We start from the raw sequence: 21,065 nt of genomic DNA, 5'->3' as shown, positions 1-21,065 counted from the left end.
ATTTTTAGTTTTGAGGAACGTGCAGTGTTCCCCATAGTGGCCGCACCAATTCACATTCCCACCAGCAGGGCCCAAGGGTTCCCTTTATCCCACCTCCTCACCAACACTGCTTGTTTTTTGTCCTTTGACCGTCCCAGCTTGACCTTTGCTAGACACCAGCTGCTGTGAAGGTATGCCGCACAGCCCTGTGGCTCTTGGCCTTCTCCAGTGCCTGCTTGTCCAGCAATGCTCCTGCAACAGGTGAGGAGTGAGGGAGAGAGCGCGTTTCCTTTTGTTCACCTGCACCCTGGGCAGGGCCAGTCCAGGGTTCTGCGGGGCCTGACATTGACTCAAGCGTTTGGATCCCTCCTTAGGCAAAAAAAAGAAAAGGGTGTCACTGAATACAGTATAGACATGGCCCCCAAATACAAAATGTGACCCCCAGGTCTCCGGTGCGGCCCTGAAGTGTTTTCAGGGACTGAGAACAGAGAGCAAATGTTTGAACAAAGAAGCTGCCATATCTCTTATCAATCAGTAAATTCCAAGAACTCATGAATCTGTGAGCCAGGAACTGTGGATGAAGGCCAAATATATATTTCCTAAAAGTCGCAATATCACAGGCACATCACATCTGAGTTTCTTTTGAAATGAGAAATCTACGTAATCAATCACAAAACATAAAATGCTGAAACCAAAAGATAAGACATTTATTGAAGACTATTTTTTCTTTCTTCCTTCCTTTTTTTTTTTTTTTTTCTTTTTCACCATGACCTAGGGCTTGCAGGGTCTTAGTTCCCAGTCCAGGGATTGAAGCTGAGCCAGAGACAGTGAGAGTGCAGAGTCCTAAGCACTGGGCCACCATACCATTTTTCTCAGAAGTCAGGCATGCCTATCACAACCTGTATAATACCTGTTTCCTATACTTCTGGCCTGATCCTCTTTGGTTGCCTCTTTTTAGGGGAATAGTCATGTATATTAATTAGTATGAATATTCTACTAATAAAGTGTTAGCCATTTCTGACTCTTTGCGATCCCATGGACTGTAGCCTGTAAGAGCCCTCTGTCCATGGAATTCTCCCAGCAAGGATACTGGAGTGGGTTGCCATTCCCTTCTCCAGGGGATCTTCCTGACCCAAGGATCAAACCTGGACTCCTACAGTGAGGGCAGATTCTTTACCATCTGAGGTAGCAGAGAAGACCATTATACGAAGAAATAAAATTAATTATATTATATCTAAAATAGAATAGAAAGAAGATACAGTATTTCCACTGGCACGATTGATTTATGGACTTTTTTTTCTGTAGTTTAAGAAAGTAAAAAATATATTAATATTTCTATCTAACTATAAAATAAACTTTCTATCACTCCCATAGCTTCTTCCTGAAAGTGTCTAAGACGTTTATGATCATAGTTAAACTTGTGAAAATTAAAGAATTTTTTCCCGAAAGGGCAGCAAGTTCACAGGTTTTTTCCCATACATGACTTAAGCCTTCATGTGGCTTTGAAAAGAAGGCCATCCAGAGTGAGGGGTCGTGAACTGTGTTTCTGTGTGAGGTCTGGACTTTGGGGTCTCAGCTGAATGGGGCAAAGTTCTTCCTTTACCACCCCACTTTGCGTGGGCCTGTGTCTGGGTTGGCTGGTCCCACAGACCCTCAGATCCATGAAGACGCACAGCCTGTGTGCCCTGTTCTGGAAACCCTTCTGGGCAAAGGAGCTTTTCACGCTCAGCTTTCCTTCCTGGGTTCCACCCTCCACTGTGTGTGAGTCTTGCCCAAGTTTGAATGGTTTTGAGAAATTTTTCAATATTATTTTCCGGAAAGTCCAGTGTTGCTCTGTTGCAGGGTCAGTCCCACCCGATGACCAAGGCTGGAGCCCGCTTCTCTTTTCTGGTTGTGCCGGTGGCTGGGAGTTCCTACCGTGGACCCGAGCATCACTGGACGGGTGGTCATGTCAGAGCCACGTGGGGTAAAGCCTCTCGGCCTCTGGGCGGGGGGCTTCAGGATCTCCTTCTGCGGAGTTGGGTGTGTGTGTGTGTGTGTGGAGGGGGTGGGACCTTCTGCCTTCCCAGGGCTGCCCCTCCTCCACGACTTCCTCATTCCCTCTCCACATTCGGGTGCTTCCCTCCACAGCAGAGGGATGTGAACTGGCTCTGTGCTTGCGGATGCCGACATGGTGCCCTTGCTGCTGCTGCTGCCCCTGCTGTGGGGGGGTGAGTAGGGGAGGGGTGGGGAACAGGGCTCACAGCTGGAGGAGGGGGTCAAGCATGGGGAGGGGCTTAAGCTGCAGTTGAGCCTCTGTGTCCCCCAGGGTCCCTGCAGGAGCTTCCAGGGTACGAGCTCCGAGTGCAGGAATCAGTTTCGGTGCAGGCGTGCATGGACGTCCTCGTGCCCTGCTCCTTCTACTACTACCCCGTGAATTTGGAGTATTTCTCTGCTGAACCCTTCATCTACTGGTTCCGGGAAAGAGACAACCCACACAGTGATGCTGTGGCCACAAATGACCAAAAGAAACGAGTGAAGTCAGAGACCCGGGGTCGATTCCGCCTCGTCGGGGACCCCAGGGACAATGACTGCTCCCTGAGCATCCAAGAGGCCAGGCTGAGCGACTCAGGAGTCTACTACTTGCGAGTGGAGAGAGGATCTGTGAGATACAGTTACAGAGCGAAGCAGCTGAACTTGCAGGTGACAGGTGTGACGGGGGCCAGGAGAGGACCCTGGCCCGTGGAGGCTCCGCTATTAGAACGGGAATGGGGTATAGGAGCCCTCTCTGCTCCAGGTCTTGCGGTTTGAGGGTTCAGGAGAGACCCAGAACTGGGAATGAGTTGTGACCCTCACCCTCTGGGTCCCCACACCCCTGCATCCAGGCATCTCCCTCTGTCTCCTCATCTCCTTTTCTCCAGAGAAACCCAACATCCAGTTCCTGGAGCCTCTGGAGTCCGGCCGCCGCACACCTCTGACCTGCAGCCTGTCGCTAGTCTGTGATCGGCCAGACCCTCTCCTGTTTTCCTGGGCGGGGGACACCCTTGATGCCATGAACCCAGACACCCTCCACTCCTCGGAGCTCACCCTCACCCCGAGGCCCCAGGACCACGGCACCAACCTCACCTGTCGGGTGACACTCCATGGAACGCAGCTGACCCTGGAGAGAACCGTCCAACTCAACGTTTCCTGTGAGCATGGAGGGGTGGTGGGGTCCCTGAGGGTGGTGGGGTGTGTGTGTGGGTGTCTGCGGTGTGTAGAGAGAAGGCTAGACCACTCTTCTATGGGTCTGCGCCCTGGGAGCTGAGGTGGGGAGTGGCCGTGAAGGACAGCCCCCCCCTTCCTGGTTTCCCTCCTGGGGTGCTGGTCAGTTTCCACCCCACTCCTCCCTCTGCAGCAAGCCCATGTCTTTCTGCCCCAGATGCCCCGAGGAACCTCCACATCAGCCTCTCCTTCAGAAACATCACAGGTAGGACAGGACCTCTCCTCTCCAGGGCTGGGTCCTGCTCCTGGGACCGCCTCCAAGGGGTGGGAGGATGGGCTTGAGGGTGATCAGATATGGGAAGAGCAAGGAGAAAATCCCCACCCCGCCCCACCTCCCTTGCACTAGACCACACACACATGAAATACACAGAGACTCACACACACAGGCACACACACAGAATGCATACACATGAACATTCACTGAGACACGCACAGAAACGCCCATACACACAGGCGCACACACATCACACATGTACCCATAGCTATACCCACAGCACAGGCAACGCCTGCATGCACACATACACATAGGCACACACTACACCCCACACATTTACACACACACTCTGTTCAAACCCATTTCCTTCACCATGGTTCTATTATGTGGCTTTCTTCCATAAAAGCCTCCTTGGTCACATCTCCTGCTGCCTTCACTGAATCAACTTCTCAAGCCTTGAGGCTCTGGGTTTTCTTTCCACCAAATAGCTCAGGCCTGTCCCACTGAGACACTAAGCCTCCCCTGAAGATACCAGGCCCAGACACGTTGGCTCAGCCTGCTTAGGGTGGGAAGGTCCAGCCCTGAGACCACAGGGAACCCAGCTGGCTGGCTGGGGGAGTAGAGAGTGAGGCCAGGAGATCCTGGAAGGAGGGAGGAGGAGACCTCAGCCTCCCCCAGCTCTCCCGCTGCGCTTTCCCCCAAAGCCCTCAAGATTCTGCAGAATGCCTCATCTATTCTCATCTCAGAGGGCCAGGCACTGCAGCTGCTGTGTGTTGCTGACAGCAACCCCCCTGCACAGCTGAGCTGGTTCTGGGGATCCCCAGCCCTGGAGTCTACCCCCATCTCCAGCACCGGGGTCTTGGAAATACCACAAGTAGTGGCTGGAGATGGAGGAGAAGTCACCTGCCGAGCTCAGCACCCACTGGGCTCCCAGCAAGTTTCCTTCAGCCTCTCTGTGCAGAGTGAGTTGCAGGACAGGTGCTGGGGGGTGGCCAGCCTGCGAGGTGTGTGCCTTTGGGAGGGCTAGGTCTGGGAACTGAGCTTCACCCCCTCTCCCTTCCCCAGAAGGCCCCCCTCCCTGCACCTGTGAGGCTGAGGAGCAGCAGGGCTCCTGGCCTCTGATCCTCACCCTGATCAGAGGGGCCCTCATGGGGGCTGGCTTCCTCCTCACCTATGGCCTCACCTGGACCTACTACACCAGGTGAGCACAGCTGTCTCCCTGCGGGGAAGTCCAGAGAATGGCTCTGGAGTTGCCTGTGGGGCTTGGCGGTCCTGTCCTGCCTGCAGCTAAACTGTGTGACTCTCCAGGGACTTCCGTGTCGGTCCAGTGGTTGAGCCTGCGAGTTTCCACTGCAAGGGGCAAGGGTTCCGTCCCAGGTTGGGGAAGTAAGATCGCACATGCCTTGAGGCAGAGCCCAGAATGAATGAAATGGGTCTGCCTCTCTGACCTGAGACCGTGTTGGCTCTGCAGGTGTGGCGGCCACTAGGGAGCTGGGCTGAGGGGTGTGGCCAAGCCTGCTCTCTGTCATGAGGAGATTCACCTGAGGATGCAGAGCCCAGAGGACAGATGTGGGGACATCACTGCGAGCTTCTCCCTGGAAACTCTCGCCTCCAACCCTGTGTCGTTTGCATCTACAAGCCTTCATTTGTAGAGATGACAAATAGGACAGTAGGAAGAGTCAATACCATTGAAAGGAGACTTTCTGACTTAACTTGCTTAGTATGAGATTACTCATGATTTTACATGTATCAATAACTCATTGTTGGTTCTGCTTGGTTTTTGTCTTGAAAATAGTATTTTACATATGACTATTCCTCCAGTTATGTATGGACTCTAAAATACGATGACATTGCCTTTGTTTGCAAATTTTGGCTCATTCAAAGTAACGTTGATGTGAATGGCGTGATGAATTAGGAAGCCTAGCACTTTCCTCCTGGTGGGTGTGGAACTGCTTCATCATACGTTTGGCATATATTTAGTTCGAGAGGGTAGCCTCAGAGAGTTCTTTTGAGTAGTTAGATGAGTTTATAGCCCATGGGCATATATGAGGGTCTCCTCTTTCACCTTCACATAGAGGCTGTTTAGTTTCCTTCTCACTTTCCACCATAAGGGTGGTGTCATCTGCATATCTGTGGTTATTGTTATTTGTCCTGGCAATCGAGATTCCAGCTAGTGCTTCGTCCAGCCCAGCATTTCTCATGATGTACTGTGCATATAAGTTAAAAAAGCAAGGTGACAAGATGCAGCTGCGACATACTTCTTCCCCAGTTTTGAACCAGTCTCTTGTTCCATGTCTGGTTCTAACCGTTGCTTCTTGACCTGCAAACAGGTTGCAGGAGGCAGGTAAGGTAGTCTGGTCTTCTCATCTCTTGAAGAATTTCCCACAGTTTGTTGTGATCCACACAGTCAGTAAAGAGTCTGCCTGCAATGCTGGAGACCTGGTTCAACTCCTGGGTCAGGAAGTTCCCCTGGAGAAGGGATAGACTACCCACTCCAGTGTCCTTGGGCTTCCCTGGTGATTCAGCTGGTAAAGAATCCACCTGTAATGGGGGAGACCGGGGTATGATCCCTGGGTTGGGGAGGTCCCCTGGAGAAGGGCATGGCAACTGACTTCCAGTATTCTTGCCTGGAGAATGCCCATGGACAGAAGAGCCTTGCGGGCTGCAGTCCATGGGGTCACAAAGAGTGGGACATGACTGAGGGAACAAGCACATCACAGCAGCACAGCACTTCTTTCCTGGTGGGTGTGGACGTGTTTTGCCATAAGGTCAGCATTTATTTAATTCTAGAAGTCATCCTCAAAGACTTCTCTTGATTAGCCAAGTGAATTGTCATCCCAGCATCATAACAGAACTTAGTTTCTCGTTTCAGTGGGAGATAACTAGTCAATTCGATCACATGAACCACAGCCTTGTCTAACTCAATGAAACTATGAGCCGTGCCATGTAGGGCCACCCAAGACAGCCGGGTCATGGTGGAGAGTTCTGACAAAATGTGGTTCACTGGAGAAGGGAATGGCAAATCCTTCAGTATTGCCTTGAGAACCCCATGAACAGTATGAAAAGGCAAAAAGATAGGACACTGAAACATGAACTCCCCAGGTCGGTAGGTGCCCAATATGCTATTGGAGATCAGTGGAGAAATAACACCAGAAAGAATGACGAGCTGGAGCCAAAGCAAAAACACCACCCAGCTGTGGATGTGACTGGTGATGGAAGTACAGTCCAATGCTGTAAAGAATGATATTGCATAGGAACCTGGATGTTAGGTCTGTGAATCAAGGTAAATTGGAAGTGGTCAACAGGAGATGGCAAGACTGAACATTGACATTTTAGGAATCAGCAAACTAAGATGGACTGGAATGGGCGAATTGAACTCAGATGATCATTATATCTACTATTGTGGGCAAGAATCCCCTGGAAGAAATGGAGTAGCCATTATAGTCAACAAAAGTGTCTGAGTGCAATACTTGGATGCCATCTCGAAAATGACAGAATGATCTCTGTTCATTTCCAAGGCAAACCATTCAATATCACATTAATCCAAGTCTATGATGCTACCCATAGTAATGCTGAAGAAGCTGAATTTGAATGGTTCTATGAAAACCTACCAGACCTTCTAGAACTAACACCCAAGAAAGATGTCCTTTTCATTATAGGGAACTGGAATGCAAAAGTAGGAAGTCAAGAAATACTAGGAGTAACAGGCAAATTAGTCATTGGAGTACAGAATGAAGCAGGGCAAAGGCTCATAGAGTTTTGCCAAGAGAACGCACTGGTCATAGCAAATACCCTGTACCAACAGTAGAAGAGAAGACTACACATGGACATCACCAGAAGGTCAACACCAAAATCAGATTGATGATATTCTTAGCAGCCAAAGGTGGAGAAACTCTAACAGTCAGCAAAAACAAGAACAGGAGCTGTCTGTGGCTCAGATCATAAACCCCTTATTGCCCAATTCAGACTGAAATTGAAGAAAGTGGGGAAAACCACTAGACCATTCAGGTATGACCTAACTCAAATCCCTCACTATTATACAGTGGAAGTGACAAATAGATTTAAGGAATTGGATCTGATAGACAGAGTGTCTGATGAACTATGGACTAAGGTGGTTCGTGACATTGTACAGGCAGCAATGATCAAGACAATGCCCATGAAAAAGAAATGCAAAATGGTTGTCTGAGGAGGGCTACAAATAGCTGAGAAAAGAGAAGCGACAGGCAAAGGGGAAAAGGAAGGATATACCTATCTGAATGCAGAGTCTTAAAGAACAGCAAGGAGAGATAAGAAAGCCTTCCTCAGTAATCAGTGCAAAGAAATAGAGGAAAACAATTGAATGGTGGAAGACTAAAGATCTCTTCAAGAAAATTAGAGGTCCCAAGGGAATTTTTCATACAACGATGGGCACAATAAAGGACAGAAATGGTCTGGACCTAATAGAAACAGAAGATAGTAAAGAGGTGGCAAGAATACATGGAAGAACTGTACAAAAAAGACCTTCATGACCCAGATAATCACGATGGTGTGATCACTCACTAAGAGCAAGACATCCTGGAATGCGAAGTCAAGTGGGCCTTAGGAAGCATCACTACGAGCAAAGCTAGTGGAGATGATGGAATTCCAGTTGAGCTATTTCAAGTCTTAAACGATGATGCTGTGGAAGTGCTGCACTCAATATGCCAGCAGATCTGGAAAACTCAGCAGTGGCCACAGGACTGGAAAAGATCAGCTTTCATCCCAATCCCAAAGAAAGGCAATGCCAAAGAATGCTCAAACTATGGCACAATTGCACTCTTCTCACACACTAGTAAAGTAATGCTCAAAATCCTCCAAGCCAGGCTTCAGCAATATGTGAACTGTGAACTTCCAGATGTTCAAGCTGGATTTAGAAAAGGCAGAGGAGCCAGAGATCAAATTGCCAACATCTGTTGGATCAACGAAAAAGGAAGAGAATTCCAGAAAAACATCCAACTTTTGTTGTGGGTCACAACAAACTCTGGAAAATTCTGAAAGAGATGGGAATAGCAGACCACCTGACCTGCCTCTTGAGAAATCTGTCTGCAGAACAGCAAGCAACAGTTAGAACTGGACATGGAATAACAGACTGTTCCAAATCAGGAAAGGAGTACATCAAGGCTGCATATTGTACCCTGCTTTTTTAACTTATATTCCGAGTATATCATGAGAAATGCTGGAGTGGATGAAGCGCAAGTTTTAATCAAGATTTTTGGGACAAATATCAATAACCTCAGATATGAAGATGGATATGGCATCTGGCATATGACAGAAAGTGAAGAACTAAAGAGCCTCTTGATGAAAGTGAAAGAGGAGAGTGATACAGTTGGCTTAAAACTCAGCATTCAGAAAACTAAGATCATGGCATCCGGTCCCATCATGGCAAACAGATGGGGAAACAGTAGAAACAGTGGCAGACTTTATTTTGGGAGGCTCCAAATTCACTGGATATGGAGATTGCAGCCATGAAATTAAAAGACGCTTACTCCTTGGCAGGAAAGTTATGACCAGCCTAGACAGCATATTTAAAAGCGGAGACATTACTTTGCTGAGAAAGGTCTGTCTAGTCAAAGCCATGTTTTTTCCAGTAGTCACGTATGGATGTGAAAGTTGGACCATAAAGAAAGCTGACTGCTGAAGAATTGATGCTTTTGTATTGTGGTGTTGGAGAAGACTCTTGAGAGTCCTTGGACTGCAAGGAGATCCAGCCAGTCCATCCTAAAAGAGATCAGTCCTCAATATTCATTGAAACCACTGAGTCTGAAGCTGAAACTCCAAACCTCTGACCATCTGATGCAAGGAACTAACTCATTGGAAAATCCTCTGATGCTGGGAAAGATTGAAGGCAGGAGGAGAAGGAGACAACAGAGGATGAGATGGTTGGATGGCATCTCTGACTCAATGGACATGAGTTTGAGTAAACTCCGGGAGTTGGTGATGGACAGGGAGGACTGGCGTGCTGCAGTCCATGGGGTCTCAAAGAATTGGACATGACAGAGTGACTGAACTGAACTGAATCATGTGTAACCAGCAGATCAGGTGTACATATGACAATCTGGATGTGAAACAGCCATCTGAAACCTGAGGGGCAGTCTGGAAGGACTGAAGTCTTGTAGGATGTGATGCTATTTACAGGTGGACAGTGTCAACAGTGAGTTGGATTGAGCCGAGTTGAATTCTGAGATGCACTGCTGGTGCCTGAGAATTGGTTGTGCGTGATGTAGTCAAACTGACAGACGCATTGGAATTAGGCCCCAAATCATCTATATTCATTTTCTTGTACTAAATCTGGAAACCCAGGGTCGTTTAACCTAACAGCACTTCGTGTGGCCCCTCCCGACACCCAGCCTTACAACTGTCTTTAAACCCTTCAACTGAAACTTGTGGGGACTGGCCACCACTAGTCATGGCTGCTCTAGAACATGCATCCAAGCAGGGGAAGTGTTGGGTCCTCATGTAAGAACAAGCTCGGCTAGCCGTATGAAGCTGTTTTCCTCTCCAATGTGTGGGCCAACTTATATTTCAACAACCATTGCTCCACACTTTCCCAGCAGTTGGGGTTTTGAGAGACTAATAGGTGGCTTCTTGGAGCACATATAGGCATACCCTATTAGTGCATGTTCCTGAATGCAGTGATGTGGGGCAGCTTTCCATTCTTTGACAGTCTCCTTGTACATTGTCCTCGATGAAAGTTCTGCTCATTTGGGCCCATTTCTGTATATTTCTTTGACCTTAGGCATTTGCAGAAACTCATATTTTGGCTACTGTTACTTTGATGGTTATCTGTGTCATCAGCATCTTCTACCTGATGGCTTTCAATTCCGCACTCCCAGGGATGTCTGTTATGAAGAGTTCTTCATTTTAATACAGCTCGAGATTTCAGCGTCTCTCTTAGAGATGGTGTTCTTCCTGTGTTGTTTGGGAATCCTGCCCCACCACAGCTCAGGGAGACACCTGCTGCAGTATCTTGCAGCAGCTCTGCTGTTTGTCTCTAAATAGGTCTCAGCCCATATGCACTTGGTTTTGGTTCCCATATGAGCTAGGGGTGCAGTTTCATTTGCCTGGCTTCAGATCCCCTGTTGACCACAGAGTGATTGAAATGGCTATCTCTTTGTCACTTCTTTCTATCACCTTTTCTATTACACGTGACGCTTCCTGTGGTTGGGGTTTATTTCTAGGTTCCCTATTCTGTTCCACTGGTCTACTGGACTATCCCTCTTTCAGTCCAAAGTTTGTTGTACTAAGCTGTAATATACCCTGGAGAAGAGAATGGCAACCCAATCCAGTATTCTCGCCTGGACAATCCCATGGACCAAGGAGTCTTGTGGGTTACAATCAATGGGGTGGCAAAGAGACAGACACGACTGAACAACTAAGCAAGCAGGCAGGCTGTAATGTATCTTCACAACTTGCAGAGCCAAGCCTCACACATTGTTCTTTTCAAGGTACCCTTGTCATCCTTGAAATGTCTGCTTCCTTATAAATTTTACAGTGGATTTACTGAGTTCCACAGATGTCCACTTGAGATGTGGTGACATACGTTTTGATTCTGCACATTATTTTGAGTAGAATAGATAATTATATTCTTTTTTCAAATCCCGAATGTGGTGTTTTTTCCCATTTACTTGTATCTTTAATGTTCTTCAAGACAGATTTATAATTTTCTCCATTGAGGTTTTGTATATCCTTTTGTTGTATACCTTTCTAAATGTTAGATCGATTCCAGGTATATCCTAATTTTTGATGCAACTGTCAATGGCTCTCATACTGTTTTATATTACTGTGATGTGAGAGAGTAATTGATCTTTTTTGGCTGAGTTGCAAGGCTTGTGGGACCTTGGTTCCCTTACCAGGGATCAAATTCCCATCCCTTGCCTTAGAAGGCAGATGCTTGATCACTGGACCACAGGGAAGTCTGCAAAGGATTTTTCAAATTGGAATTTGTCTCAAGTCATTGTGCTCTCTTGTTAAACCTCTAAATGGATCTGTATAAACTTTTGGATTTTTCTACATGCAGAACTTTTATGAACATAAATCTTTCTTTTTTCCTTTCAATTGTTATACCTTTTACCGATATTGAATGACTTGCTAGGGTGGAACCTATCCTACTCTATTAACTATGATGTTTTCTAAAGACACCCTTCATCTTTTTAGGGAATTTCTCTTTTATTTCCAATGCACTGTGAATTTTATCACAAAGGCATTTGCAATCATCCAGTGTTCATTGTTTTCATCTCTGGAGATTTAATCAGTAAATCAGGGACAGTAGCCACACTAGAAGCCACACTATGTATTGTATATTTCCACAGAGGAAATGTAACATAAGTAATTGATTATGCAGGTGTTGAAAGACCAGTGGAGCCTGTCAAGCAGGGAACACTCTCTTAGCTTTGGACCACTCTAATCTAAGCCCTCAGCTTGATGTTTTTCAAATCTTTTACATACCTAGACATTATATTCTCTCTGAGATTCAGGTATAACATTGTGTCCGGTTCAGGTGTACAATGTAATGATTTAATATATGTACATATTACAAAATGATCACCAAATGTGCCTAATTAACATTTATATCGATAAGGCTAAAAATAGACCTTTTTGTGATGAGAAATTTTAAGATATAATCTTTTGGCAACTTTCATATATACAGTACAGTTGTGTTAACTGTATTAGTGTCCCTAAACATTTTGAATATAGTCACCATGAAGTACATTACATGTCCATGACTTATTTATTTTATTCCCGGAAATGTGTACCTTCTGACCACTTTTGCCAATTTTGCCATAGACTCCACTCTCTACCTCTGAGGACCACCAGTTATTTCTCTTTATCTATGACTTTATGTTGTTGGGGTTTTTTTCAGTTTCACCTACCTGTGAGATCATACAGTATTCTTCTTCCTCTGTCTAATGTATTTCATTACCCTAATGCCCTCGTGTGCCATCCATGTATTGTAAAGGCAGGATTTCCTTCTCTTTTATAGCTGAAGAATGCTCACGAGTATGCACACCCTGCAGTTTCTTTATTCATTCTCTCATCATTGGATATGGAAGTTGTTTCCATATCTTCAATAATGTACATAGCGCTTCCATGAACATGGGGTGCATATATCTTTTCAAATTGCCATTTTCCTTTTCTTTAAAGGCCCCAAAGTGAAAGTGCTTGAGGTTCTATTTTTAGTTTTGAGGAACCTGCAGAGTGTTCCCCATAGTGGCCGCACCAATTCACATTCCCACCAGCAGTGCCCAAGGGTTCCCTTTGCTCCACGTCCTCACCAACACTGCTTGTTTCTTGTCCTTTGACCGTCCCAGCTTGACATTTGCTGGACACCAACTGCTGTGAAGGTGTGCTGCACAGCCCTGTGGCTCCTGGCCTTCTCCAGTGCCTGCTTGTCCAGCAATGTTTCTGCAACAGGTGAGGAATGAAGGCGAGAGCTCGTCTCCTCTTGTTCACCTGGACCCTGGGCAGGGCCAGTCCAAGGTTCTGTGGAGCCTGACATTGACCCAAGCCTTTGGATCCCTCCTTAGGCAAAAAAAAAAAAAAAAAAGTGTCACCGAATACAATACAGACATGGCTCCCAAATACAAAATGTGACCCCCAGGTCTCCAGTGCGGCCCTGAAGTGTTTTCAGGGACTGAGAACAGAGAGCAAATGAACAAAGAAGCTGCCATATCTCTTATCGATCACTAAATTCCAAGAACTCATGAATCTGTGAGCCAGGAACTGTGGATGGAGGCCAAACACATATTTCCTAAAAGTCTCAATATCACAGGCACATCACATCTGAGTTTCTTTTGAATGAGAAATCTATGTAATCAATCACAAAACATAAATGCTGAAAACCAAAAGATAAGACATATATTGCAGACTATTTTTCTTTCTTCCGTTTTCTTTTTTTTTTTTTTTTTACATCCATGCTCTAGGGCTTTTGGAGTCTTAGTTCCCAGACCAGGGATTGAAGCTGGGCCAGAGGCAGTGAGAGTGCAGAGGGCTAAGCACTGGGCCACCATGCCACTTTTCTCAGAAGTCAGACACACCTATCACACCTGCATAACACCATTCCCCATACTTTTGGCTTGATCCTCTTTGATGCCTCGTTTTAGGAGAAAAATCATGTATATTAATTAATATGAATAGTCTACTCATAAAGTGTTAGTTAGCTGTGTTTGACTCTTTGTGATCCCATGGACTGTAGCCTGTAAGAGCCCTCTGTCCATGGAATTCTCCCAGCAAGGATACCTGAGTGGGTTGCATTCCCTTCTCCAGGGGATCTTCCTGACCCAGGAATCAAACCCTGGTCTTCACACTGAGGGCAGATTCTTTACCATCTGAGCTAGCAGGGAAGCCCATTGTACGAGGAAGTAAGATTAATTATATTATGTCGAAAATAGAGTAGAAAGAAGATACAGTATTTCCACTGGCACGATTGATTGACGGACATTTCCTTTTGTTTCTGTAGTTTAAGAAAGTAAAAAATATATTAATATTTCTATCTAACTATAAAAGAAACTTTCCATCAGTCCCATGGCTTCTTCCTGAAAGTGTCTAAAACGTTTATGATCATAGTCAAACTTGTGAAACTTAAAGAATTTTTTCCTGAAAGGGCAGCAAGTTCACAGGTTATTTCCACACATGACTTAAGCCTTCCTGTGGCTTTGAAAAGAAGGCCATCCAGAGTGAGGGGTCGTGAACTGTGTTTCTGTGTGAGGTCTGGACTTTGGGGTCTCAGCTGAATGGGGCAAAGTTCTTCCTTTACCACCCCACTTTGCGTGGGCCTGTGTCTGGGTTGGCTGGTCCCACAGACCCTCAGATCCATGAAGACGCACAGCCTGTGTGCCCTGTTCTGGAAACCCTCTGGGCAAAGGAGCTTTTCATGCTCAGCTTTCCTTCCTGCCTTCCACCCTCCACCTTGTGTGAGTCCTCCTGCCCAAGTCTGAATGGTTTTGAGAAATCTTTCAATGTTCTTTTCCGGAAAGTCCAGTGTTTCTCTGTTGCAGGGTTGGTCCCACCCGATGACCAGGGCTGGACCCCGTTTCTCTTTTCTGGTTGCCCCGGCCGCTGGGGGATCCCACCGTGGACCTGAGCATCACTGGACGGGTGGTCATGTCAGAGCCACGTGCGGTGAAGCCTCTCGGCCTCTGGGGGCCTCAGGATCTCCGGCTGCGGTGTGGGGTGTGGGGTGGAGGGGTGGGACCTTCTGCCTTCTCAGGACCGCCCCTCCTCCATGGCCTGGGGCGTCCAAGTTCCCCTTCTGTGCTTGTCCAAGGCTCTGTCTCCGTCACCCTCTGGCTTCCTGTTGGGGCTTCCTCGTTCCCTCCCCACATTTGGGGCGCTTCCCTCCCCCGCAGAGGGACCTGAACTGGCTCTGTGCTGGCGGATGCCGACATGGTGCCCTTGCTGCTGCTGCTGCCCCTGCTGTGGGGGGGTGAGTGGGGGAGGGTTGGGAAACAGGGCTCTCGGCTGGAGGAGGGGGTCAAGCGTGGGGAGGGGCTGGAGCTCCCGCTGAGCCTCTGTGTCCCCCAGGGTCCCTGCAGGAGCTTCCAGGGTACGAGCTCCGAGTGCAGGAATCAGTGGCGGTGCAGGCGTGCATGGACGTCCTCGTGCCCTGCTCCTTCTCCTATCCCTGGCCTCCGAGATATCCCTCGTATTCCTCTGACGAACTCTTCATCTACTGGTTCCGGGAAGGAGACCGCCTATACGATGATGCTGTGGCCACAAACGACCGAAAGAAACGAGTGAAGTCAGAGACCCAGGGCCGATTCCGCCTCCTTGGGGAGCCCAGCAACAAGAACTGCTCCCTGAGCATCCAAGAGGCCAGGCTGAGCGACTCAGGAGTCTACTACTTGCGAGTGGAGAGAGGACGTAATGTGAAATACAGTTACAGAGAGAAGAAGCTGAATTTGCAGGTGACAGGTGTGACAGGGGGCCTGTGGAGACTCCTCTATTAGAACGGGAACGGAGTATAGGAGCCCTCCTTGCTCCAGGTCTTGGGGTTTGAGGGTTCAGGAGAAACTCAGAACTGGGAATGAGTTGTGACCCTCACCCTCTGGGTCCCCACAGCCCTGAGTCCAGGCATCTCCCTCTGTCTCCTCATCTCCTTTTCTCCAGAGAAACCCGACATCCAGTTCCTGGAGCCTCTGGAGTCCGGCCGCCGCACACTTCTGACCTGCAGCCTGTCGCTGGTCTGTGATCGGCCACACTATCTCCTGTTCTCCTGGGCGGGGGACACCCTTGATGCCATGAACCCAGACACCCTCCACTCCTCGGAGCTCACCCTCACCCCGAGGCTCCAGGACCACGGCACCAACCTCACCTGTCGGGTGACACTCCAGGGAATGCAGGTGACCCTGGAGAGAACCGTCCAGCTCAACGTCTCCTGTGAGCGTGGAGGGGTGGTGGGGTCCCTGAGGGCGGTGGGGTGTGTGTGTGTGTGTGTCTGTGAGTGTGTAGAGAGGCCAGCCCACTCTTCTATGGGTCTGCGCCCTGGGAGCTGAGGTGGGGAGTGGCCGTGAAGGACAGCACCCCCTTCCTGGTTTCCCTCCTGGGGTGCTGGTCAGTTTCCACCCCACTCCTCCCTCTGCAGCAAGCCCATGTCTTTCTGCCCCAGATGCTCCGAGGAACCTCCACATCATCCTCTCCTTCAGAAACAACACAGGTAGGACAGGACCTCTCCTCTCCAGGGCTGGGTCCTGCTCCTGGGACCGCCTCCAAGGGGTGGCAGGGGAGTGGGCTTGAGGGTGATCAGATATGGGAAGAGCAAGGAGAAAATCCCCACCCTGCCCCACCTCCCTTGCACTAGACCACACACACATGAAATACACACAGAGACTCACACACACAGGCACACACACAGAATACATACACATGAACATACACTGAGACACACACAGAAACGCCATACACACAGGCACATACACATCACATCACACATGCACACATATACACAGAGTTATCCCCACAGCACAGGCACCCACCATGCACACATACACTCCTGGACATACACACGTGCACTCATGCACACATACACACAGGCACACACACATACACCCCACACATTTACACACTCACACACCCTGTTCAAAGCCCATTTCCTTCACCATGTTCTATTATGTGGCTTTCTTCCATAAACGCCTCCTTAGTCCCATCTCCTGCTGCTTACACTGAATCAACTTCTCAAGCCTTGAGGCTCCGGGTTTTCTTTCCACCAAATAGCCCAGGCCTGTCCCATTGAGACACCAAGCCTCCCCTGAAGATACGAGGCCCAGACACGTTGGCTCAGCCTGCTTAGGGTGGGAAGGTCCAGCCCTGGGACCACAGGGAACCCAGCTGGCCGGCTGGGTGAGGAGAGAGTGAGGCCAGGAGATCCTGGAAGGAGGGAGGAGGAGACCTCAGCCTCCCCCAGCTCTCCCGCTGCGCTTTCCCCCAAAGCCCTCAAGATTCTGCAGAACGCCTCATCTGTTCTCATCTCAGAGGGCCAGGCGCTGCAGCTGCTGTGTGTTGCTGACAGCAACCCCCTGCACAGCTGAGCTGGTTCTGGGGATCCCCAGCCCTGGAGTCTACCCCCATCTCCAGCACCGGGGTCTTGGAAATACCACAAGTAGCAGCTGGAGATGGAGAAGTCACCTGCCAAGCACAGAACCCTCTGGGCTCCCAGCAAGTTTCCTTCAGCCTCTCTGTGCAGAGTGAGCTGCAGGACAGGTGCTGGGGGTGGCCAGACTGGGCAGGTGTGTGCCTTTGGGAGGGCTGGGTCTGGGGACTGAGCTTCACCCCCTCTCCCTTCCCCAGAAGGCCCCCCTCCCTGCACCTGTGAGGCTGAGGAGCAGCAGGGCTCCTGGCCTCTCGTCCTCACCCTGATCAGAGGGGCCCTCATGGGGGCTGGCTTCCTCCTCACCTATGGCCTCACCTGGACCTACTACACCAGGTGAGCACACCTGTCTCCCTGCGGGGAAGTCCGGGGAATGGCTCTGGAGTTGCCTGTGGGGCTTGGCAGTCCTGTCCTGCCTGCAGCTAAACTGTGTGACTCTCCAGGGACTTCCATGTCGGTCCAGTGGTTGAGCCTGCGAGTTTCCCTGCAAGGCGTAAGGGTTCGATCCCGGCTTGGGGAACTAAGATCCCACCTGCCTTGAGGCAGAGCCCAGAATGAATGAAATGGGTCTGCCTCTCTGACCTGAGACCGTGTTGGCTCTGCAGGTGTGGCGGCCACTAGGCAGCTGGGCTGAGGGGCGTGGCCGAGCCTCACTCTCTGTCATGAGGAGATTCACCTGAGGATGCAGAGCCCAGAGGACAGATGTGGGGACATCACTGCGAGCTTCTCCCTGGAAACTCTTGCCTCCAACCCTGTGTCGTTTGCATCCACGAGCCTTCATTTGTAGAGATGACTGTGAGACAGTAGGAAGAGTCAATACCACTGAAAAGAGACTTTCTGAGTTAACTCGCTTAGTATGAGATTACTCATGATTTTACATGTATCAATAACTTGATTGTTGGTTCTGCTTGGGTTTTGCATTGAAAATAGTATTTTACATATGACTATTCCTCCAGTTATGTATGGACTCTAAAATACGATGACATTGCCTTTGTTTGGAAATTTTGTCTCTTTCAAAGTAACGTTGATGTGAATGGTGTGATGAATTAGGAGGCCTAGCACTTTTCTCCTGGTGGGTGTGGAACTGCTTCATCATACATTTGGCATATATTTAGTTCGAGAAGGTAGCCTCAGAGAGTTCTTTGGAGTAGTTAGATGAGTTTATAGCCCATGGTCATATATGAGGGTTCTGAGCTTTCTACACCCTCAGCAGCACTTGTATGACCTACATGGTCCATTTTCAGCACTGCACTCCACTGTGGCAGTATCTCCTTGCCTTTTTAGTTTATTTCCCTCACGTGCAATGATGTTGAGCCATCTGAATATCTTCTTTAGGGAAATTCCTGTTTGGATCTTTGCCCATTGAAAAATAAAAATTGGGCAGTCTTTTTCTTGTTAATTGAGTTCTTTAGTCTGGATGTGACTTTTTAAAAATCAAAATATAACTGATTTATAATGCTGTATTTGTTTCACAGTACAGCAAGGTGATTCAGTTATATACGTATATTCTCCTCAGATTCTTGCCCGTTATACTTTTTTACAAGACTGTTAGTATACTTCCCTGGGCTATACAGCTGGTCCTTGTTGGTTACCTATTTTAGATACAGCAGGGGAGCCTGGTGGGCTGCCATCCATGGGGTCACACAGAGTCAGACACGACTGAAGTGACTTAGCAGCAGCAGCAGCAGTGTGTATTTGTCAATCCCAACCTCCCAATTTATCCTTCCTCCTCTGAAAAAATTTTAGGATTTTTACCCTTTCAGATACTAGGAAATGTAAACAGAGTATTTCTAAATAAATATTAGAGAAAGTTTTTTTGTTTTTTTGGTTTCCAGAACTGGTTAATGGGAGGGTGTAAAATGTTTAGAGGCCCTGTCAAATTTAGGAAACCTTATGAAATACCAGTTCTAAAGAGCATCAAGGTCACAGGTTACTTCCACACATGGCTTGAGCTTTCATGTGGCTTTGAAAACAAGGTCATGCAGTGTGAGGGGTCCTGAATGCCCTTCTTGTGAAGTCCAGGCTTCTGAGGTGCACTGAGTGGGGCAAGGCTCTTACTTCAGCCACCCTGTTTTGCATGGGCCTGTGCCATGGGGGTTGGTCCTACAGACCCTCAGGTCCACGAAGACCCATAGGCCTGTGCCATGTTTGGAAAACCCTTCTGGGCAAAGGAGCTTTAATGCTCAAGTTTTCCTTCCTGGGCTCCATTCTCCACTGTTTTGGGGTCTGGAAACTTCTTCCTGCCTGAACTGGAGTGGTTTTGAGAAATTTTTCAATATTCTTTTCCAGAATGTTCGGTGTATTTCAGCTGGAGGTGGGTCCTGCCCGATGACCGGGGCTGGACCTCCTTTCTCTTTTTCTGGTTTCACTGCTTATGGGGCGATCCTATGGTGAACATGAAATTCACTTGGAAGGTGATCATGTCACATCCAGGCTTCCCTGGTATCTCGGTGGTAAAGAGTCAGGCTGCAATGCAGAAGATGCGAGTTCAGTACCTGGGTTGGGAAGATCCCCTGGAGAAGGAAATGGCAACGTGCTCCACTATTCTTGCGTGGGAAATCCTGTGGGATGAGAAACCCAGCAGGCTACAGTCTCTGGGGTCACAGAGTCGGAGACAACATAATGAGTAAACAACAGCATTTCAGAATCACATCTGGTGAAACCTCGCCAGCTCTGGGGGCTTCATGCTCTCCCCTGCAGCCTGTGGAAGGAGCGATGGGGGAGGGGTTGGAGGGAGAACGGGAAACAGGGTGACTTCTCATCAACCCCCCCCCGCCCCGCCCCGCCTATGGAGTCCACCTTCCCCTTCTTCGCCAGCCAATCTTCATCACCTGCTGCCTTCCTGGCTGCCTGTTGGGGCTTCCTCCTTCCTGTCCCACATTCGGGGCACTTCCTCCCTGATGGAGGCACCTGGACCTGGGCTGGAGGATGCGGACATGGTACCCCTGCTGCTGCACCCAGAGACTCTCCATTCCTTGAAGCTCGCCCCCACCCCGAGGCCCCAGGACCACAGCACCGACCTCACCTGTAGGGTGAACCTCCAAGGATCTCAGGTGACCATGGACAGAGCCATCCAGCTCAATGTCTCCTGTGAGTGTGGAGGGGTGGCTGAGTCCCTGAGGCAGTGGTGTGTGTGTGTGTGTGTGTGAGTGTGTAGAGAGAAGGCCAGCCTACTCTTCTATGGGTCTGCACCCTGGGAGCTGAGGTGGGGAGTGGCCGTGAAGGACAGCCTCCCCCCCAACACTTCCTGGTTTCCCTCCTGGGGTGCTGGTCAGTTTCCATCCCACTCCTCCCTCTGCGCAAGCCCATGTCTTTCTGCCCCAGATGCCCTGAGGAACCTCCACATCAGCCTCCCCTTCAGAAACGTCACAGGTAAGACAGGACCTCTCCTCTCCAGGGCTGGGTCCTGCTCCTGGGACCGCCTCCAAGGTGAGTCAGGGGAGTGGGTTTGAGTCTGATCAGATACGGGAAGAGCAAGGAGAAAATCACCACCCTGCCCCACCTCCCATGCACTAAACCGCACACACATGCAACACACACGTACACATATGCACAGATATTAATAGATCCTGGGAAGGCCAGCGGGTGAGACCTCAGCCTCCCCCAGCTCTCCCACTACGCTTTCCCCAAAGCCCTCAAGATTCTGCAGAACACCTCATCCCTTCTCATCTCAGAGAGCCAGGCACCGCAGCTGCTGTGTGTTGCTGACAGCCACCCCCCTGCACAGCTGAGCTGGTTTCCAGGGTTTCCCGCCCTGGAGGCCGCCCCCGACTCCAGCACCGGGATCCTGGAGATGCAGGACTTAGGACCTGCAGAAAGAGAGTTCACCTGGCGAGCTCAGAACCCTCTGGGCTCCCAGCACGTTTCCAGAGGACAGACGTGCAGACATCACTGTGAACTTCTCCCTGGAAATGCTTGACTCCAAATCTGTCTCCTTTCCACCCAAGGGTTTTAATCTTTTAATTTGTAGAGGTGACTGTGTGATGACCCAAAGAGTAAATTCCATTGTAAAGAGACTTTTATTCCTTT

General features: G+C 49.0%; 1 protein-coding gene and 1 pseudogene across 1 annotated transcript; both read left to right on the top strand.

Moving 5' to 3' along the window:
- Positions 1–2,149: 2,149 nt before the first annotated feature.
- LOC128063527 (sialic acid-binding Ig-like lectin 14) lies at positions 2,150–4,641 on the top strand. Its single transcript, XM_052656305.1, has 6 exons — positions 2,150–2,189; positions 2,288–2,679; positions 2,882–3,149; positions 3,380–3,427; positions 4,141–4,398; positions 4,502–4,641. The coding sequence occupies exons 1-6, from the start codon at positions 2,150–2,152 to the stop codon at positions 4,639–4,641; spliced, it is 1,146 nt and encodes a 381-aa protein (XP_052512265.1).
- Positions 4,642–14,836: 10,195 nt separating this feature from the next.
- On the top strand, positions 14,837–17,729 carry LOC128063526 (sialic acid-binding Ig-like lectin 14; annotated as a pseudogene).
- Positions 17,730–21,065: the final 3,336 nt, after the last annotated feature.

The sequence above is a fragment of the Budorcas taxicolor genome, chromosome 18 (assembly GCF_023091745.1).
Source record: "Budorcas taxicolor isolate Tak-1 chromosome 18, Takin1.1, whole genome shotgun sequence".
Taxonomy (NCBI): domain Eukaryota; kingdom Metazoa; phylum Chordata; class Mammalia; order Artiodactyla; family Bovidae; genus Budorcas; species Budorcas taxicolor.
Note: the sequence above shows the minus strand (reverse complement) of the source record. Positions and strands in the feature narration are given on the sequence as shown.

Excerpts from the sequence above, each read along its gene's own strand:
- LOC128063527 (XM_052656305.1), top strand. The coding sequence starts at position 2,150 with ATGGTGCCCTTGCTGCTGCTGCTGCCCCTGCTGTGGGGGG. Across the intron at positions 2,680-2,881 it reads AGGTGACAGGTGTGACGGGG|AAACCCAACATCCAGTTCCT; the intron begins GCCAGGAGAGGA and ends TTTTCTCCAGAG. Across the intron at positions 3,428-4,140 it reads CTCCTTCAGAAACATCACAG|CCCTCAAGATTCTGCAGAAT; the intron begins GTAGGACAGGAC and ends TTTCCCCCAAAG.